The 17,110-nt window shown below is 51.6% G+C and overlaps 7 protein-coding genes across 7 annotated transcripts; 1 reads left to right on the top strand and 6 right to left on the bottom strand.

The window, feature by feature from the left end:
• Nucleotides 1-595: 595 nt before the first annotated feature.
• On the bottom strand, nucleotides 596-1,042 carry CC1G_14153 (hypothetical protein; the record flags this gene model as incomplete). Its single annotated transcript, XM_002911574.1, has 2 exons — nucleotides 596-919; nucleotides 944-1,042. 2 exons carry the CDS (start codon nucleotides 1,040-1,042, stop codon nucleotides 596-598), a joined length of 423 nt encoding a protein of 140 aa, XP_002911620.1.
• Nucleotides 1,043-1,902: 860 nt separating this feature from the next.
• Nucleotides 1,903-3,529, bottom strand: CC1G_09355 (hypothetical protein; the record flags this gene model as incomplete). The annotated part of the gene is made up of 3 exons (XM_001830143.2): nucleotides 1,903-2,559; nucleotides 2,617-2,902; nucleotides 2,985-3,529. The coding sequence occupies 3 exons, from the start codon at nucleotides 3,527-3,529 to the stop codon at nucleotides 1,903-1,905; spliced, it is 1,488 nt and encodes a 495-aa protein (XP_001830195.2).
• A 2,228-nt stretch (nucleotides 3,530-5,757) lies between these two features.
• CC1G_09354 (hypothetical protein) lies at nucleotides 5,758-7,760 on the bottom strand (the record flags this gene model as incomplete). Its single annotated transcript, XM_001830142.2, has 8 exons — nucleotides 7,514-7,760; nucleotides 7,332-7,443; nucleotides 7,199-7,263; nucleotides 6,984-7,137; nucleotides 6,742-6,924; nucleotides 6,376-6,687; nucleotides 6,154-6,316; nucleotides 5,758-6,092 (listed from the first exon to the last, which is right to left on the bottom strand). The coding sequence occupies exons 1-8, from the start codon at nucleotides 7,657-7,659 to the stop codon at nucleotides 5,758-5,760; spliced, it is 1,470 nt and encodes a 489-aa protein (XP_001830194.2). The 5' UTR covers nucleotides 7,660-7,760.
• Nucleotides 7,761-9,682: 1,922 nt separating this feature from the next.
• On the bottom strand, nucleotides 9,683-11,348 carry CC1G_09353 (hypothetical protein; the record flags this gene model as incomplete). Its single annotated transcript, XM_001830141.2, has 6 exons — nucleotides 9,683-9,729; nucleotides 9,782-9,989; nucleotides 10,045-10,159; nucleotides 10,646-10,710; nucleotides 10,770-10,870; nucleotides 10,949-11,348. The coding sequence occupies 6 exons, from the start codon at nucleotides 11,346-11,348 to the stop codon at nucleotides 9,683-9,685; spliced, it is 936 nt and encodes a 311-aa protein (XP_001830193.2).
• Nucleotides 11,349-11,709: 361 nt separating this feature from the next.
• Nucleotides 11,710-13,266, bottom strand: CC1G_09352 (nicotinamide mononucleotide adenylyl transferase). Its single transcript, XM_001830140.2, has 4 exons — nucleotides 12,983-13,266; nucleotides 12,457-12,700; nucleotides 12,252-12,398; nucleotides 11,710-12,202 (listed from the first exon to the last, which is right to left on the bottom strand). Exons 1-4 carry the CDS (start codon nucleotides 13,261-13,263, stop codon nucleotides 11,957-11,959), a joined length of 918 nt encoding a protein of 305 aa, XP_001830192.2. The 5' UTR covers nucleotides 13,264-13,266; the 3' UTR covers nucleotides 11,710-11,956.
• Nucleotides 13,267-13,658: 392 nt separating this feature from the next.
• Nucleotides 13,659-16,054, top strand: CC1G_09351 (DNA polymerase mu; the record flags this gene model as incomplete). The annotated part of the gene is made up of 8 exons (XM_001830139.2): nucleotides 13,659-13,988; nucleotides 14,018-14,440; nucleotides 14,497-14,506; nucleotides 14,573-15,179; nucleotides 15,232-15,356; nucleotides 15,415-15,666; nucleotides 15,726-15,779; nucleotides 15,861-16,054. The coding sequence occupies 8 exons, from the start codon at nucleotides 13,659-13,661 to the stop codon at nucleotides 16,052-16,054; spliced, it is 1,995 nt and encodes a 664-aa protein (XP_001830191.2).
• Nucleotides 16,055-16,209: 155 nt separating this feature from the next.
• CC1G_09350 (hypothetical protein) lies at nucleotides 16,210-16,945 on the bottom strand (the record flags this gene model as incomplete). The annotated part of the gene is made up of 2 exons (XM_001830138.2): nucleotides 16,210-16,605; nucleotides 16,712-16,945. 2 exons carry the CDS (start codon nucleotides 16,943-16,945, stop codon nucleotides 16,210-16,212), a joined length of 630 nt encoding a protein of 209 aa, XP_001830190.2.
• Between the last annotated feature and the right edge of the window lie 165 nt (nucleotides 16,946-17,110).

Below are 17,110 nucleotides of genomic sequence, written 5' to 3'. Positions count from 1 at the left end.
TTCACAATTCGCACTTCCTGTTCTTTCCGAGTGGAAGATAGATACGTCGCCAGACCACAAGTGCGTTTCTAGAGGGTTCCCTCGTGAAGCTAACCTAAAATTTCGTTCGACCCTCGGACTCCACTTCCGAAACTGAAATCATCTCGGGATGCCTGCGATAAGAGCGACCGCAGCAAGCCTGACGTACGGATGGGCTCAGGCTATCGCACGCGCTATTTCACTTATCCTAATATTTGGTTGCAAGTACTAACAAAAAAGCCTGCAAGCAACAGCCGTTGCGCACCACTCGGAGTTGACTTGAAACGTCTTCTTCCCCTCTATCAGAAAACTATCAGAAAAAGAAAGGGAATCAGAACGGTATCCATCCACAGTTAGAGTTCCTCCAACTCCGGACCCTCGCCACACAACGACGCGTAAATGACGTTGGATCTTACACTTTACGCCCCAATGATATTGTACACAGAAAGTCCGACAGAAAGAAGGAAGCACACGGACGGGCATTTTTTTGCGCATGTCCATGGAAACTTTTGCACCCCATTTCTTCTTATGTATGCAACCTCACGAACCGGAGACCTGAAGTCACAGGGGCGTCAGTTCACTGGAGTTGGCAGGTGCATCCACACCCCACTCCACTCCCAAGGACGGTATGGCCATGGTCACCGTCGCAGTTGCCCCTGCGAAGGTGAAGTTGTACAAAAATACCGAGCATACGGACGCCTTTGCCAGCCGCACATCTCAAACACACGCCGAAGTCCGTTAAAATCTCGCTCTCCCACAAGGTCTCACCCGCTCTCACACGAGGCGCAAAAAAGTTCTCTTGAGATTCTGTACCAAGGTGCTTGTCGCGTCGTGCGCAGCAGCCAATTGAGTACCTGACATTCAAACGTTCCCAAAGTCGAATGAGACCAGAGATAAAGACCTTTTTTTTTATATGCATACATACGGTGACAAGATTACTATGAAGTATTTTGCGTTTTGAATCCATAATGCGAGTGGTTAGAGTAGAGTCTAGGGGGTCGACGAGAGCAAGGAAGGAGGGCATACTGTGGCCATATATATAAAGGGATTTGAATGAAAGAAAGAGGACTCGTGCAATACGACTCCAACCAGCCTTCGCGATACCCAATGCTTCATCACACGTTACCACAGTCAAGTGGTCGCCAGAGAAGCACCAGGTACGAAGAGAGTAGCAGTCGCAAATGATGAACTCGAAACGAAGAACCTGCGTACTCGAAAGAAAAAAGGAAGAAGAAAGAAGTGGGGAGTACAAGACCTCGAAGCGAAGCGAAGACTTCTGAAAGATGAAAGAAGGCGAATAAATGTACAGATGGGCAACAATCCAACCCAACCCAAGAAGAGGGGGTATATATAGACAAGAAGAGATATCGAATTGTCGAATTTTTCAAAGGGAAGCCTTGAAAGGGCAAGGGAAGGAGACGCGAGTCTCCCTCAATAGAAGAGGAACGATTATTTTTCAGACGAAAAAGCGGACCAAGGTGAGGGACTAAAAGGGTGCGTAGGTATGAGAGTAATGCGGGGATATATGTATGGTAGCCAGTATGGAATATGATGAGGGTTGGTAACGTAGAGGAGGGAGTGGGAGGATAAATGAATGGACATGGTGTGCAAAGGGGATGTGGGCACCCACAGGGATGGCGGACTGGCCAGGGGATGTGTATAATAGAATACAAGCCTCAAGCACGAGGGGTTTATGACGATGAAAGCAATAAACAAAGCGACAGAGAAAAGCGAATAAAAAGAATAATAGGGCACGATGGCAAGTGCGGCACCTAGACGCCCCTTGAAAGAGCGAATGAGTCCCACACGAAAGCCATAGTGCCAGAGAAGGGGATTAGAAAGAACCATAGATATACATTGAGTGGGGGGGTTGTGGTGGGTTGATCAGCAAATCTGAACTTCCCATTCTCCGCCTTCAGAGCTCGAAGAAGGTGGTGTTTTGAGGGCAATCCTCACTCGTCGCTTTCCACCAGAGTTATCTGGAACACTATATTCCGACCCAAATCCAAAATCGGGGAACGAAGTCTCGTCAAGGTCGCTGAACGGGCTGCCGTAGTCCATACCGAGGAAAGGATCCGCAGTTGAGGAGAGTAATGGCGAGTTGGCGACCGACGAGAAGGAGGAGCGAGCATCCGACCATGATTCCATGGGAGCCGGCGATCCCGCTTTCGATGATTGCGAACTGGCGGGGGGAGAACTTGCCCGTGAAGACGCCGAAGACGATGGATGAATCCGTACGCGGATTTTGCCGTTGTCCGTTGAGGATGTATCAAACGAGATGTCCAAACCGCCGAGATCGCCCAAGTCGCTCGTATCAACGCCTGCGAATTCCAGTTTCCGGGGGGCCGAAGATGGGAAATTAGAGTTCTCCTCAGTATCCATGTCCATCAGGGAAGTGCGAGTCCAATCAAAGTCTCCAGGGATAAAGTTGTTCTTGTAGTCATAATTGCTGAGAGCCGATGAGAAAGGCGACGGGACTGAGAAGCTTGTCGTCGATTGCATTGGCATGGACAAGAGGGTTGGAAGGGCACAAAGAAGGACCTGGGAAAAGGTGTTAATGAGGATTCAATAGGAGGTCAACCGAAAATAGAAACTCACCATCAAACCGAAACTGGCAGCGGTCTTGTTAGGGCCTGATGATGGAGAAGGCCTGGAAGGCGATGCTGGGACATAGCTTTCCGATGATTCGACCTTGACGGACACAACGTCGTCCTTGGGCGTACTCTTCAGTTTCTCGCTGAGTTCACGTTCCCGTTGCTGGGCAGCGGCCAACTGGGCACGGAGCTGCTCAACCTCTGAGGCGAGGTTGTCCTGCGGGGCCTGGCTTCCGTTTTTGGTAAGGGCCAAAAGCCTCGCGTTCTCCTGCTCGAGTTCTGCAACGCGACTGGACGTAAGAGAAGAGGGTTAGAAGGCGAATCTTATCGCAACAGGGGTAGGGAATCACGTACATTTCCATGTTTTCGAACTCTTCTCGCTTTCGTTGCCTGCTGAGGAAGGCTGCGGCTCGGTTCTTCACTAGACGAGCTTCCCGCTTGCTGAGACCGGAGACATCGGGGGGCACAAAGTCCTTGCTGAGGATTGTGGCCCTCTTCTTCGCGGGGCCTGCTGCGGGGCTGGCTGAGCGCTTGCTCGCGGTTGAGGCGACTGCGGTGACCTGGGGGTGCACTGGGGGCTGCTGGGGCTGGGGTGGCGGGGCAGCGCTCGAGGCACGGGACGTTGGGGGTTCTGAGAGCTCGAAGACCTGGTGTGTGGGCATGCAGAGGGGCTCCTGGGTGGAGTCGGAGGTCGAGTCTGGAGACATGCGCATCTTGAGGACCTTTGAGGGGACTGGGGGGTCCGTGCACGACTGGGATGCTTGTGCTGCCTGGAGATTATAGTAGGAATAATTGAAGTTGAGGGCCGGGTCTGGGCAAGAATCCCATAGGGAGTCATTTGAAGCGACAGGGGAGAGGAGAGGAGCGTCTGTAGCGATTATGGAAGCCATGGTAAGAGCTGGAGTCTGGGAGGCCATTAGGAAGGGAAGGTAAAGAAAGTATAAGGATGATCTAGGGGAGAGGCAATGAGCAGGAGTAGAGAAACAAGTTGAGATTGGGAACCGCGCTCCCAGATCAACCTTTTTCGACAAGTTCTCAGGCTGTCCGGACTTACATCGCTCTTCGCACCCACGAATAAAATATCATTCATATTTCTTTTTGATCCCCCAGATTCGCAAAATATACTTCCATCTATCTATTTCACATGCCTTCTCAGGAACATATCTCTCCTCTCTCAACATAGATATCTACCTCAATCGCAGAACCTTCCCCACTCTCTGACCTCATCCGTGATGCTCCACCCTGTCCTCGCGGTCTCTCCCGCATCCCATCCTCCTCGTTCCCCTCCCCACTTTTCCTCCCCCTTATCCTCTGCTATCCTCCAAGTAGAAACAAACAAAAATAACGAAGGGGTCCTTTTACGACATACCATCAAGCCGCATGTCAACCAGATGCCACTGATGAATCTAACCGAAGCGTGGCTAAAGCCTACTTTTTACAGGGTCCTATCATAACCCATTTGGGCCCTTCATAACACGAGGTAACCAAACTCCAATAATATTCCACTTCGCTGGGGCATTTGGTACTGCTGCTCCTCCACAACCGTTACCAGAACATACATCAGTGTCTTTCGATTGCGACATCCCTCAGTGGCCCCCTCCCTACCTACAAGCATTCATCCCGCCCTGAAACTCCGAGAGGCTTGGAGAATGGACCCTACCCAATTCTAACGAATAAAAAATGCGGTTTTGCAAACTTTAACGTAAATGTCCTGATGTCAAGTTTTCGCTCCAGACGGCGACCTTCGAGCAAGCGAGACGAGCCGTACAGGGTTCGGAAGGGTACTACCAGGGAGGGGACCCAAGTTCAACTCTTTACTCCCTCAACAAACGCGACCGTCTTCGCCCTTCGATCCAGCGATAATGAACGGAAGATTAGATAGACGGGAGCATCTTCAAAAATCAAATCCCTCGTAAATGGGACCCTGAAATCGGTGCTATGGGTGATGCAATAGCTCCCGCGCGTCGGCCACTCTGAATCTGCAAGATTCGCCGGCAAAACGTGGTCTCTTGCGAGCGGTGTAGTTTCCTTTTTGAGCAAGGCCCAAGCTTCGCGCCCGACTGCTTCCGACGCATAGCTGGGGAAGAATTGATCACCGTCGTCCGCCTATGGCTAGCCCCCACCAGTTCAGGGGCCCTCTCCCCTGTCCAGATCCCGACTCAGGGTCGCGAACTCCTCGAGGAGGACGCGTGCTGGTCCAACCGTTCTGCCTCAACCACCAACCACGACTGCACCATGCTGTTTTTTGTCTTCAAAAGTATCCCGCTTCTCGAATTCGGGTCCAAGACCCAATTAAAAAACGGGGCGCTCTCCTGGTGGTTACGAGTCTAACCAAACGCGTTAGGCGCTGTTAAGCATTACGGAATCTCGTTCGGGATTCGGGACGACATGCTATACGCGTTAACTAAACGAAACATTGGCAAGTGGCGAGCACCTTCTCGGACCTCAGCTGCACAGTGGGCACGGACGGTGCTAAAAATTCTGCCCGAGACGCGCTTCTGCTGGAGCGAGCGGATGTACAGCCAGGTCCCCACCATTGTCAATTGCTGTGCCTAAGAAATTAAAACGAACGGCGACCCCCCTCCACCAATGTTCAAACCATACAACGGCGAAGAAAATCCACACAGCAACTGTCACTTTGTGCCACTTAACGCCATTCCATGTCGCCTGTCGTCCTTGCCGACCCCACCGAGAATGAATGCTCTCCATCGGTTGTTTCTTCATTCAACGTTCGCCTAAAGTCAGACAAATGGACTGCACGTCTTACTCGGACCTTCGACGAATGCTTTCCTCAACCGGAAATTAACAGTCTGTCCCAGTTTCTTCGACGTCGGTACTTAGCTATTTCACGGGGGTTTCTTCAACGTGCTTGGGTCCACGGTCAGGTCAGACAGGTGTCAGACGTTAGGGCTGTAAGCCTGTAAGTATATAAAGGCGTAAAAGTTCATTCATTCCATGCAGTCGTACATTTGCAAGCTAACTATCAAAAAATGGACACAATCTAATGTTACATGACGGACAGACCAGACATTACTCAAAAAGACACAGAGGTATCGTCACAAAAGGGTATACCGAATTCGAGTTCAACCCTTTTTTCATGCACCCCGAAACACATCCCAATAACCACGCGCTCGTCAACTCGACTTTAAAGCGTGTACAAGAAGCCAGGTTGGCCCTCAAGCGGTTCGTCCAGCTTGCCCTCCTTCGCCCTCTTATTCCAGTATCGATGCCTAATCGTCAAGGCAGCAATCAAGACGATAATGACCACCTGCGACAAAATTGTGGCAATCAAGCCAGGGATGTACTTGGGTCGGTCCTGGCTTCGGAAGCAAGTGGCAGCAAGGATACCACCCATCGAGCCGAGTGCGACCATCATAGCGGTTTGTACACTGCGCTTGCTGTGGCTGACGACGTTGTTGCTGCTGTAGGCGAGGATGGTTGGGATAGAGCCCGAATTACCCATGTTGGTAAGGAAGACACCTGTTGTGGAATGGGAGGGTGAGCCTGTGGAGGTAGAGGGGAGCCCTATGAAGGGACATACCAAAGTAGCGAACGCCGTTGTTGGGGTGCCATGCGGTCAGACCGTTACCGAGGAGGCAGACACCGACGAGGATGACGATGAACGTCGAACGGTGCTTGTACTTGTCTGCGAGCCAGGCAACGAAGATGGTCACAGGGATAGCAGGGAGGTACGGAGGAGCAGTCTATTGAGGGGAAGATCAGTTGCCGTGTATCAATAAAAGCGCCGATAACAACCACTCACTCGAAGGAGAGTTCCCTTCTTGTCGTAGCCCATACCGGCAAGAATAATAGGGACGAAGTAGCTCTGCACATAGTTGGGCATGGTAGCACACATGAAGATGAAGCCGTATGCCCAGAGCGTCCAGTCACCCAAGTGCTTCATGACCTTGGCGAATGTGATTTCATCGGGGAGAGCGTCACCTCTGTCATCGTCGATACGCTTGAGAACGAACTCGGTCTGCTCCTTGGTGAGGAACCTGTTTTCGTCAGGGAAGTTGGGGATGAAAAGGAAGGTGATGATAGCGAGGAAGACGGTGATGGCACCTTCAATGATCTGCATACATCGTCAATAAAGCGCGCCAAGGAACGGAAACAGTTGGTGACTTACGAAGATCCAGCGCCATCCTTCAATGTTACGCTTGCCCTCGAGCAGGCTCAATCCATAGGCCAAGAGAGGGCTCAAGCCACCAGCGGTCATCGAGAGGAGGTAGAAAGCAGCCATTCGCTTCTGGACTTCATGGCGCTTGTACCAGGCAGAGATGATCCAGAGGAGTGAAGGGAAGAAGGGCGCCTAATTGAATCAGATACTGTCAGCAATTATCGACGGGCACCTAGTGCATATCAACACACCTCGAACACACCAAGCAAAATGCGGGTAATTAACAACTCCTGCCAGTTCTTCACGAAGCCCATACCAAGCTGGACGCTTCCCCATGCAAACACCAAGAAAGTGAGCCAGTTGCGGACACCGAGTTTGCGCAGCACAACATTGCCGGGGAGTTGGCTGGAGGGAGACGCATGTGTCAGACATGGTAGCGAAGTAGAACACTTTGAGTTTAACTCACAGCAGGATATACGGCACGAAATAAAGACATGTCACAATACTGTATCGTGCACCAACTGTGAGATCCTAATAACGGGGATTGATTTCAAATCAGAACACGAAACGGGATTTCGTCGCCAGCAAAAGAAACATACCAAGGTGACATCCATCCCCGCTGCATAAGCGGCGCCCAAGTTGATTCGGTCAATGAGGGCAAAGGAATAGACGAGCGCAAGGATAGGCAGGATGCGGAAGTCTATCCATAACCTACAGGTAAGCAAAAGGAAGGTGTCGTCAGCGGAATCCTTCAAAGATACTTGAAGGGAACATAACTCACATAGTCCGCCTCTCCCATTTGGGGTCATGGCCTTGGGAGGATGACTCGACCTTGTCGATGGACGTCGTTGACGAGTGCTTCTCCGACTTGGCCTTGAGGCTGTCATTGCCCGGCAAAGCCGTCGTCGTGGCCTCCTGCGCGCCCATTTCTTTCGACATGGCTCGCTTCTTCGGTTCTCCTCTCGTGCACAAAGGTGGGTGTAGGCCGGTACGAGTTGGCGCTAGCGAGGGAGAGGGAGGAAGGGGAGAGGGGACGGAGAGGGAGAGGAAGAAGCACGAAGAACCGCCTCACACCTTTGGCAATAGAGTCCTCTCGTTATAAGGACGGCGTCTCAAAGATCCAGAGGCACCAATTGCTGTTTCTGAATCTCCTTTGGTCCTGGTTTGTTCATGTCACCTCCCACATATCGGGACGCCTATCACGGCACGATTCATTGATTGACAGAAAGAGTGGTTCAGGCGTACCCACAGAAGCAACGATCTTTACCGGAACCGCAAGCGGTTTTGAAGCTTCTCCGCCGTCGAGCCCACCTCTTGAGGTCTGCATCGATACTATGCGGGCACGTAGTACCCAACGCTCTCTTCCCAGACATGCATCCAGAACTTGAACTGTTCTTCGAGGCCAGTGACCCTCAGGCATGTGGGCAGATTGTGGTTAAGTACCGGTGAAGTAAGGTCAAATGTGTAAAGGTGGGATTCTGGTTAGGTTCAGGCACCCGTGGACCCTGTCCGTTCCAAAGAAGGCCGTTTACCGCACGAAATTTTGATTCCGCTGGGCTTGGCGCTCCTTGAGCCACAAAGATGGCGCCCAAGTTGCGACGCATGGCAGTTGGAAATTAGCCCCGGATTCCTGGAGAACGTCCAGAAGCAATATTGCGTTCAAATCGGGCTTCTGGAATTAGCGTCCAAGAAAACAAAGATGCCAGTGGCTTCAGATCTCTGCCGCTTTTGGCATGGATGGAGGCATGAAACAACACTTCACTGCGAACCCAAAAGGTTACCAACCCGAACAGCAACGTTTGGAAATAAGCGCCCGCACTCCAGGAACAAGGTAAACAGCGAAATCCTGCTCAGAAAGACCTGTCCATTGTGGGAGACTGTTAATACTTATTTAATGTTACGTTCCTGTCTCGACTGATGCAGATTCGCGGTACGGTTGACCTATGTACAAGCATCATCACCAGGAACGAAGTTCGGTTGAATTGGAGAACAAGGAACTCTGTCTGATCCTAACTACGGATTTGGACAAAAGAGGGAGGCACAGCTCTTCCTCCATGTTCACACCTGGCTGGCCAGGCGTCTATTCTGCAGGGTGACATACAAGGTCATCCACCCTAGTAGCGCCAGCAGAAGCACCTGGCACGCTATGGTCACCCAGATCCCCAAGATATACCTTGGCGCGTCGACCTGGCGAAACACAGTCGATGCAAATATCCCACCCGCTCCACCAAATGAAACCAGAACGGCTGTCGCCACAGGGCCCTTGGAGTGCGAAGCGACGCTGTTTGTAGACTGTGGGATGGGTTGAATGAATGGGTGGCAAGGATGAAGTAGAGAAAGTTCGTTAGCGCCAATGTGGCCTACGCCGAGCCATACGACTGAATAGAATTGGTGTGTACCCACATACGCCAGAATTCCAGGAATACTAGCCCCCGAGCCGGCGTTGCTGAGGAATATCCCTGCGTTTCAATTGCAATTGCTAAGTACTTATCGCTCGGAAAACATAGGCAGCCGGAGAAAATACCTTACGTACCCGCATATCTCCACCCAGGCAGGGGTGCAAAGCCCGTCAGCGCTAAACCAAGAATGGCGAACAAGGTCTGCGCTGCGATCATAAGCGCCCGCTGGCAACAGCGGTCGGCTATCTTGGCAGAAATGAGGATGGCGAGTGCCTATGGGTATCAAACTCGAAATGAGCGGCTATCCAGACTTGATCCAGACGGTTATAGAGGACTGAATTACCGTAGCCAGGTGAGGAAGGGCGGCCTGCATTCCATACCATTCGCCAAGTCAACAATTGTATTGCTCGAAGGCTTTGTGGACGTACTAGGAGCAAGGCAGCTGATGGGTTCCAGCCCATCCCAAGTAATATATTGGTCAAGCACAGTCTGTGGAACCAGTGTGAGTGGCTTTGGGTTGGAGACCACAATGAAGAGGCTCCCTGAGGCATTTACCCGATGGCGAAGCCAGGAACTGTGGCACAGAAATACATCCATCCTTCCTATCTGTTAGAACAGCTCCAGAGAGGATTCGGACAAGCGAGGCTTACCAAAGGCCCAGAGTTTCCAATCCAATAACGGTGACAGAAGCTTCATCTTCGAAGATGAACCCTGCGCAGAGTCGTTCCGATCTAATTCAATCCGCTCGAGGATGAGTTGAGAGTGTTCCTTGCTCAGAAATTGGTTGTGGTCGGGGGTGCCAGGTTGAAACATCCATCCGATAAGTCCAAGCACCATAGTCAATGTTCCTTCCAGAATCTAGAAACCAGTTCAATTCAGTAGGTATCAGAGCACTTGACCAGTGCAAACCCACAAAGATCCAGGACCAGCCTGGGACGCCGAGTTTACCATTTAGACGCGACGAAATGTATGCCATTGGAGCACCGCAAGCGGTCATGGCACTGGAGAAGACGTAAAATGCCGCAAGTCTATTAACCACGATGTTCGTCAGCTGACTGCATAGACCCTCTCCGAAACGGAATTGCGTGCCTTTTCTGCGCCTCCTGTCGAGTGTACCTAGTCAACGCAACCGTTAATCTCGGGGCCCGTCGAGTTGACCGGAGGATCCGGCGAGTCCACCAACCAGGTCGTAATGACGAGAACCAGGCCCGGAAAGAAACCAGCCTGGCAAGGGAACACGGTGCGTAATGGAGCCCAATCAGAAATTCGGCAGATGGAAGAAAATACGACCCCCGAACCTGTAAGACACCCAGAAAGGATCTGCATATGGCGAGATGCCACCAGGAATGGACAAAACCCATGCCCAATGACACAGCTCCCCATGAGATAGTGTAAAATACTAGCCCGTTCGAAACACCTATTCGGTGCAGGATAGCACTCGCCGGGTATTGCCTGGATGCCAGAAGCAAAGTGTCACTCGATAACTGATGAACAGGGGCAGAACGGTCGCTTACAGAACTATGTTTGGAATGAAGTAGACGCCAGATACCAAGCTATATCTACTTGAGACTCTGAGTTGCTATCAGGAAAAGTATGTTAGTTAAGGAAGGATATGATAAACGTGACCGAATGGCTTACCAGGTCTTGTTCCATCCCAGCGATCCTGGCCAGTCCTAAATTGCTACGGTCGATGATATACATGGCGTAAAGCGCACCCAGCCACGGTAAGATGCGGCGATCTACTCTCAGCCTAGGAATTGATCGAAAGTGAAAGGTCAGTCTGCAGCAAAAAGCGAGCACACAATGAAACCCTTCACATCGTTTTTCGCTCGTCTTCTGGGACCCATCGTGCCCCCGTGGGATGGGAAGGTGAGAGACATTTGCACAGGTGGCGAGCATGGCCAGGAGGGCAGTTCCCAGTACAAGGCATTGGTTCTTGCTGCTTATCATCGAGAATACAGCAGCAGGTGGTGGTGACAGGGCTAATGGCTCGATCCTCCATGGCCATAGCCTCGTAAAGGTGGCATTTTGAGGGATCCAGGAAGAGCAGAGAGCGTACCAACGTTCATCGTTGGCGCATATCATTGGCGGTGAAAGACGAGCTATACAACTTCCATAGGTGGATGAGGTAGCAACTGCTTGACTGGAAGTGGCATTTGGATTGAGATACAAGGCGAGTGGCCGGAGCTGTCGTGGTTTGGAGGGTGAATCATCCATGGAATAAGGAACGAGGAGCTCGAATGGCAAATCGCCCAGCAGGCCAAGACGCCTGGAAATGGTTTCTCGTTTCTAAAGGAGGGATGTACCCAGTGTCAATTGATTAATGAAGGTGGTCTCCAGGCGATATGAAAGGGACTCGGGCGATCATCGTGACCCGCAAGCGCCGTCGAGACAGTTAGAGAAGTTGTATGACTTTATGGATCTGTCGAGTTTCAATGTGGGTTGCGGTCAGGTTCTGACCCTGATCCAGCATCGCGTCCCCGACAGGGGCTTCCGCCAAGCACGACCATACACCAACGGTGTTCTTCTTCGAGGGAAATTGAAACTTGAGTGAACATGAACACTTCCGACCCCCCAATAAGATATACATTACTTGCCAAAAGAAATTCTAAAAGTACATGCCCTACAAGATACGGTCTGCAAGGTGCTCATGAAGATCGTCGATGCAGTGTGTCCGGATCAGCCGAGAGTCCTGGGACGAAAAAAAAATTGCCGCGTATCGATACATTCTCTAAAAGCACGGAAACTTGAGTGCTGAAAGCGATGCTGTGCGACACGGAATAAAGACGTGAAGTTCCGAAGTTGATATACAAGTGTCTACCCCATTAACACTGGCGGCAGCTTTGAGTTTTAGTTGGCTGCGTCGAGGCTGCTTGAGGGGGTGCTGAAGGTATCGTAGTCGATGCAGAATCCTTTTTAGCAGAAGAGGCCTCTCGTTCTTTACCCTTCTCAGCGGAGTTGGCGGCGTTGATGCTCTCATCCTGATACAAACCGTGGGCTTCGATGTAGTCGACCACCGAATTCGGCAGCAGATATCGTACTGAGAGTCCTCGTCGGAGGAACAAACGGACCTGGAGGGAAAATCAGCCCTAGGTCCAAGAAAAGGGACAATGGACGGACCTTGGTACTGGAGACGTCGTTTTGGATCAGTTGGGATATCATATAGATGTTGTGCCTCCACTTGGCAAGGTTGTCTGTGGCTTGGTCCATGCCGGACCCTGCTCGTTCGACGATGAAGACACCATATCGTCCCAGGATGTGTTCAAGCTAGAGTCACTGTGATCAGAAGCGTGTCGCTAAGCGGGGGGTCACAGAAGAGGCCTACATCGGAGTAACTCCAAACGCCTGGCTCGCTCATCGTACTGATGAGATCCGAGCCAGCCAGTAGCATCACACGGACATTCCGTTGTTCGCCACTCTGGGTCTTTACCCCACCCCGTACAGTGTTGATTTCGTAGTCAAAGTGGTCGAGTACAATGGCCGTTCGTTGGTACGACTGGAATGCTTCCCAAGAATCGACCATCAGCCATCCCCCGGAATCTTCTGCAGCAAGGTTACACATATTGACTCTAGGTGTTGGCTCGTCAGCATCGGAATCATGACAGAATTGGCGTATCGAAGACAGAAGAAGAAGCACCCAAGGGGTATGCTGACATGGAATCCAACGGGAGACCAGTCATGGGAGCACGCCATTCGGCAACTGGACCGGAAACGGCAAGAAGGTCTGAGGACCATCGAAGTCCGAATCGTGACGAATCACCGTCACGCACGGTCGTTGTAAATAAAGCGGGAAGAATTGGCGCAGAGGTGCATCGAAAGGGTCAAATAATGTGAAATGGACCAGTACTGACCGATGGCGAGCGTTCAGGAGACCAGGTTTCTTGTACATGTCGCTGACAGGGCTAAGGTATGCCCCAACGATTTCAAATTCTGTGTTGTGTCGGATATAATCCCTGGCCATTTCGAACATTCGTAGGTGAAGATAGGTGACCGGGCTGAAGGAACCACAGGCGACCAGGACGACTGGAGTCTTGGAGTCATCGTTGAGGGTTGTCCGCATGCGGTGGTAGGGGAAAGAATAATTTGGAGGGTTTGTGAAGCCCTCCGTGACATAGCCGGACGTCGACGACATTAGAAACGAGAAGCCAGGCGACGCTGACGGTTTGTAGGCAACGGAAGGGAAGAGAGTGGGTACAGCCGAAGATTCTCTGTTCAGCCGAAAGATGATACCAACTCTCTTTCCCACGCTCACAGCTATTGAGGACAAATTGAAGATGGCGTGCTCCAGTCCTGCGGCTCTTTCTCTTATCTGCGCGCCTAATTGCGCTGAATACACTTGCTTTTAACAGCTCCAAAAGTCTATTCACTTCAGTCTGCAGCACCGAGTACAATGGTCTCACGTATCAACGTCAGATAAGATATTGATCCTGGCCACATCTTATCTACTTAATGAGCCCCACATCATAACGCCGTCATCGACAGCGGCGCCCTCTCTTGACCTGCGACACACGCGATGCGAAAGCGAATATGACCCCCAAGAGACCACCAGCCAGGCGCTATAACACAGGTTCCTCGTCCTCAGGCAACGAGCGCTCCCACAAACGCGCTCGAACAGCCTTCTCCCCCTCCCCTACATCAGACTCCGAACAAGATTCTGACGTCTTGAAGGTCTACCTCGTACAGGCCAAACTCGGACCAGCAGAAATAACAGAGCTTTACCAACTAGTGGAATCTTGTCCCGAGCATGGCGGGGACCTGCATCTACAACTCGTTCCCGAGGTAATCGAATCGGACATCATCATAACTGCAGTGCGGATGAAGCGCCGGCTAGAGCGCCATGTCGATTGGAAGATAGCCGTAAGTGTTTCAAATTGACGCACTTCCAGGTACTAACGGAGTCTCAGAGACAAAAGGCTATAGTGACGCCACAGTGGCTGAAGGATTCCGTGGAAGCAGGACACGGCCTTCCATGCGGAAAGTACGCCGCCATTGGAGAGCTCATAGAAGAGACAATCGAGAACTGTCCTGATCCTGACAACTGCGATGACTGCAGTCATAGCCATGATCATCCTCGGTCCCAATCGATGAAACCACCCTCCTCGGCCAAGGGTGTAGCCAATCCCTCACCAGCCGTCGAACCCACACCAGCTCGCGTTCACGCGAACTGGAGGGCTAGGTACGCGTGCCAGCGTGCCAGCCCTTTGAAATGCCCCAACCAGGGCTTGGTGGAAGCCTTGAGCGTACTCTGCCGCGACAGGGAGTTGGAGGGACTGCATCCCAACGCTTTGGCATACCAGAGAGCCGTCGCTGTTCGTTGCCGACCCGATTCCTCGTTGTCTGGACTAACTGTTAGCACGGGCCACAGGTGATCAAATGTAAGGACAGCCGTGAAAAGCCACCCGCACTGTCACTAAAGCTTTCCTTTAGCATACCCGCATAAGATCGACCAGGACAACCTGGAGAGCGAGGTCTCCAAACTCCCAGGTATGGGAGGGAAGATATTCTCCAAGGCCCGTCCATTCTCAATGTTTACCGGTCGCTGCCCTGCTTATTGCTCTACCAGGTCCAAGAATTTCTCGAGAAAGGATCGATATCAGAGGTGCAAGAAACGCTAGCTTCGGACCGCTACCGGACCCTCTCAACTTTCGCAACCATCTATGGTATCGGGCCAGGCAAAGCTCAACACTTCTACGACATGGGAATGCGAACGATATCTGACCTCGAAAGATACTACGACATTGACCCTCCGTCAGCCGAGGAGGGGTATTCCGCGACTTCCGTCGAGTCCATGCAAGCTGTCGAACGGCTCCTTCGGGAAAGGGAAGATTGGGGATACGATGTGACCTTCACGCCAAACGGGAAGAGGGTACCCTCTAAAACATCGAAACGAGGCAATAAACCCCCGGACTTGACCGTCCCAGTCGCGTTGGCACTCAGGGGAGAATTCGACCTTCCCATCCCTCGTGAAGAGGTGGAAGAGATGCGCGATGTCGTCATGCGCGAGTTGGACGAATTACAGCCTGGATGCGTCAGTACGATTGTGGGAGGGTGAGAGGTCTTGCCTATGGTCCGTCACGACGCTGGCTGAGCCTTCGTTCAGGTATCGACGGGGTAAACCACAGAGTAACGACGTCGATATCGTATTCAGCCACACTGACTGGGAGAATGGTGCTGAAATCATCAAAGGATTGTGCACCAGGCTCACTGCGCACATGCACCGGAAAGGTATTACTCCCTTCCCGCTTTCAACTATTCCTCCTCATTAGACCTTCCCATTTTCTAGGTCTCATCACACATGTAATGCGTAAGAGATCACCTGCTAACCCAGCAGTCTACACGGCTACTTATCCCTCACTCTTCGCAGATCTCTCCGGATTTCACGCCCATGACGCTCTGAAAACAGATCATTGGGACTCACTGGAAAAATCCCTTTGTGTCTTCCGATTACCCGAAACGCCCACGAGTGGCCCGCGATTACATCGGCGCCTGGACCTCATATTTGCAGCACCCCAGTCCTATTGGACTGCAGTAATCGGTTGGTACGTCGATCTGCGCTCAGAACAAGGGAAGCCAATCGGCTAACCCAAAATGAAGGACCGGATCGAAGATGTTTCAACGCGATCTACGTCTATGGGCGAAACAGGAAAGGTACGAGCTTCACGGCTGCTACATTTACCCGTTAGAAATGCTGAACATCATACCCGACCATCCTCTCTACATTGGACAGAGGAATGAAGTTTGACAGCAATGGACTGTCAGTGACGCGCAGAGTTTCTCTCATTCTGTCTTTGCTTGACACGCACTGCATTGACAGGACACGAAGACACGACACGCGATTGTACTTGCCCAAGAGCGAAAAGGAAGTTTTCAGTATCCTTGGATTGGACTGGATCGATCCCACCATGCGAAACGCGGACGTCTAGTCGGGGATGTCGAGAAAGTGCAATCCATAATACCTACATACATACAGAAGGCCACGGTAATATCGCGACTTTTACGCTATGTTGTACAATACATAAATACGGGAAGGATGATACTTTAGTGTTGCTGAGGTGGTATTTTTGTGGCCAGTGAAAGGTCACAACCGAGAGGTCGACCGTTCGTTGGAATCTAATGGTCCCAACGAAGCCATCGTCGGAGGATGCTCTAAGAACTTGTCACAATCAAAGTAACCTCCACAGCACTCCGCTTCAAGGTCCTCATCTTCTACACCGGGGGTCGATTCTGGAGGTGGAGGCGGCTGGCCCACCGATGGTGGCTCGGAGTGTTCTCGAGGTGACATACTCCGTCCCTGGGAGACTGTACTCGCACTCGGAGCCATGTCGACGTCGTTGTGTGACTGTCCCATCAACGGGACGGAAGGGACCGAAGGTGTTTGACCAGACATCGGATGCTGCTTTGCAAAGTCTTGAAATCTCGTAAGAGCTTCAGAAGCCGCGGAGAGATTCCTCAGCAGCTCGGCGGACAGCTCGACCTGTGCAGCGTAACCCACACCAAAAAAAAAAACAGGGGGAAAAAAAGGCGAAGCAGAGTTGTCCTCAATGAACACGTAAAAGATAGATGGGATGTCCAAGGCTCACCGCGGCAGGGTCTGAAAACATTGTCGTTCCTGTCGCCGTCGTCGATGCAGCAAGGGCCGCATTGGCTCGAGCGATTTCGAGTTGGTGCCGGAGTTGACGGTTCTCTTCCTCGATTCGTTTGCATCGTTCTTCGAGGTCAGCGATGTATTTGGCTCTGCGTGCACGATAGTCCCTCTGTTGAGTAAGAGACCTGGTCGGTGGGATAGTCAGATCCTTTTTACGTCCTCTCGCCATGTTCGCAGAGGTTGTAGCCTGTGGAACTGGGAAGGTAAAAGTGGGAGATGTGGCGGGTTCGGTTTTATGTGGTTCGAGATTTCATACGGTTAAGCGACGCTACTTAAGTATCATACCAGGACATAATCAGATTCCTGGGCGTCTGGCTTTCCGTAGTCGTTTCGT

This window comes from Coprinopsis cinerea, assembly GCF_000182895.1.
Source record: "Coprinopsis cinerea okayama7#130 chromosome 3 map unlocalized cont3.3, whole genome shotgun sequence".
Taxonomy (NCBI): Eukaryota; Fungi; Basidiomycota; class Agaricomycetes; order Agaricales; family Psathyrellaceae; genus Coprinopsis; species Coprinopsis cinerea.
Note: the sequence above shows the minus strand (reverse complement) of the source record. Positions and strands in the feature narration are given on the sequence as shown.

Coding starts and splice junctions, on each gene's coding strand:
- CC1G_09352 (XM_001830140.2), bottom strand. CDS start 13,263: ATGTCGTCGACGTCCGGCTATGTCACGGAGGGCTTCACAAACCCTCCA. Junction 12,399..12,456: donor GCGTTTGGAGTTACTCCGAT/GTAGGCCTCTTC, acceptor CAGTGACTCTAG/CTTGAACACATCCTGGGACG. Junction 12,203..12,251: donor ACGACGTCTCCAGTACCAAG/GTCCGTCCATTG, acceptor TTTTCCCTCCAG/GTCCGTTTGTTCCTCCGACG.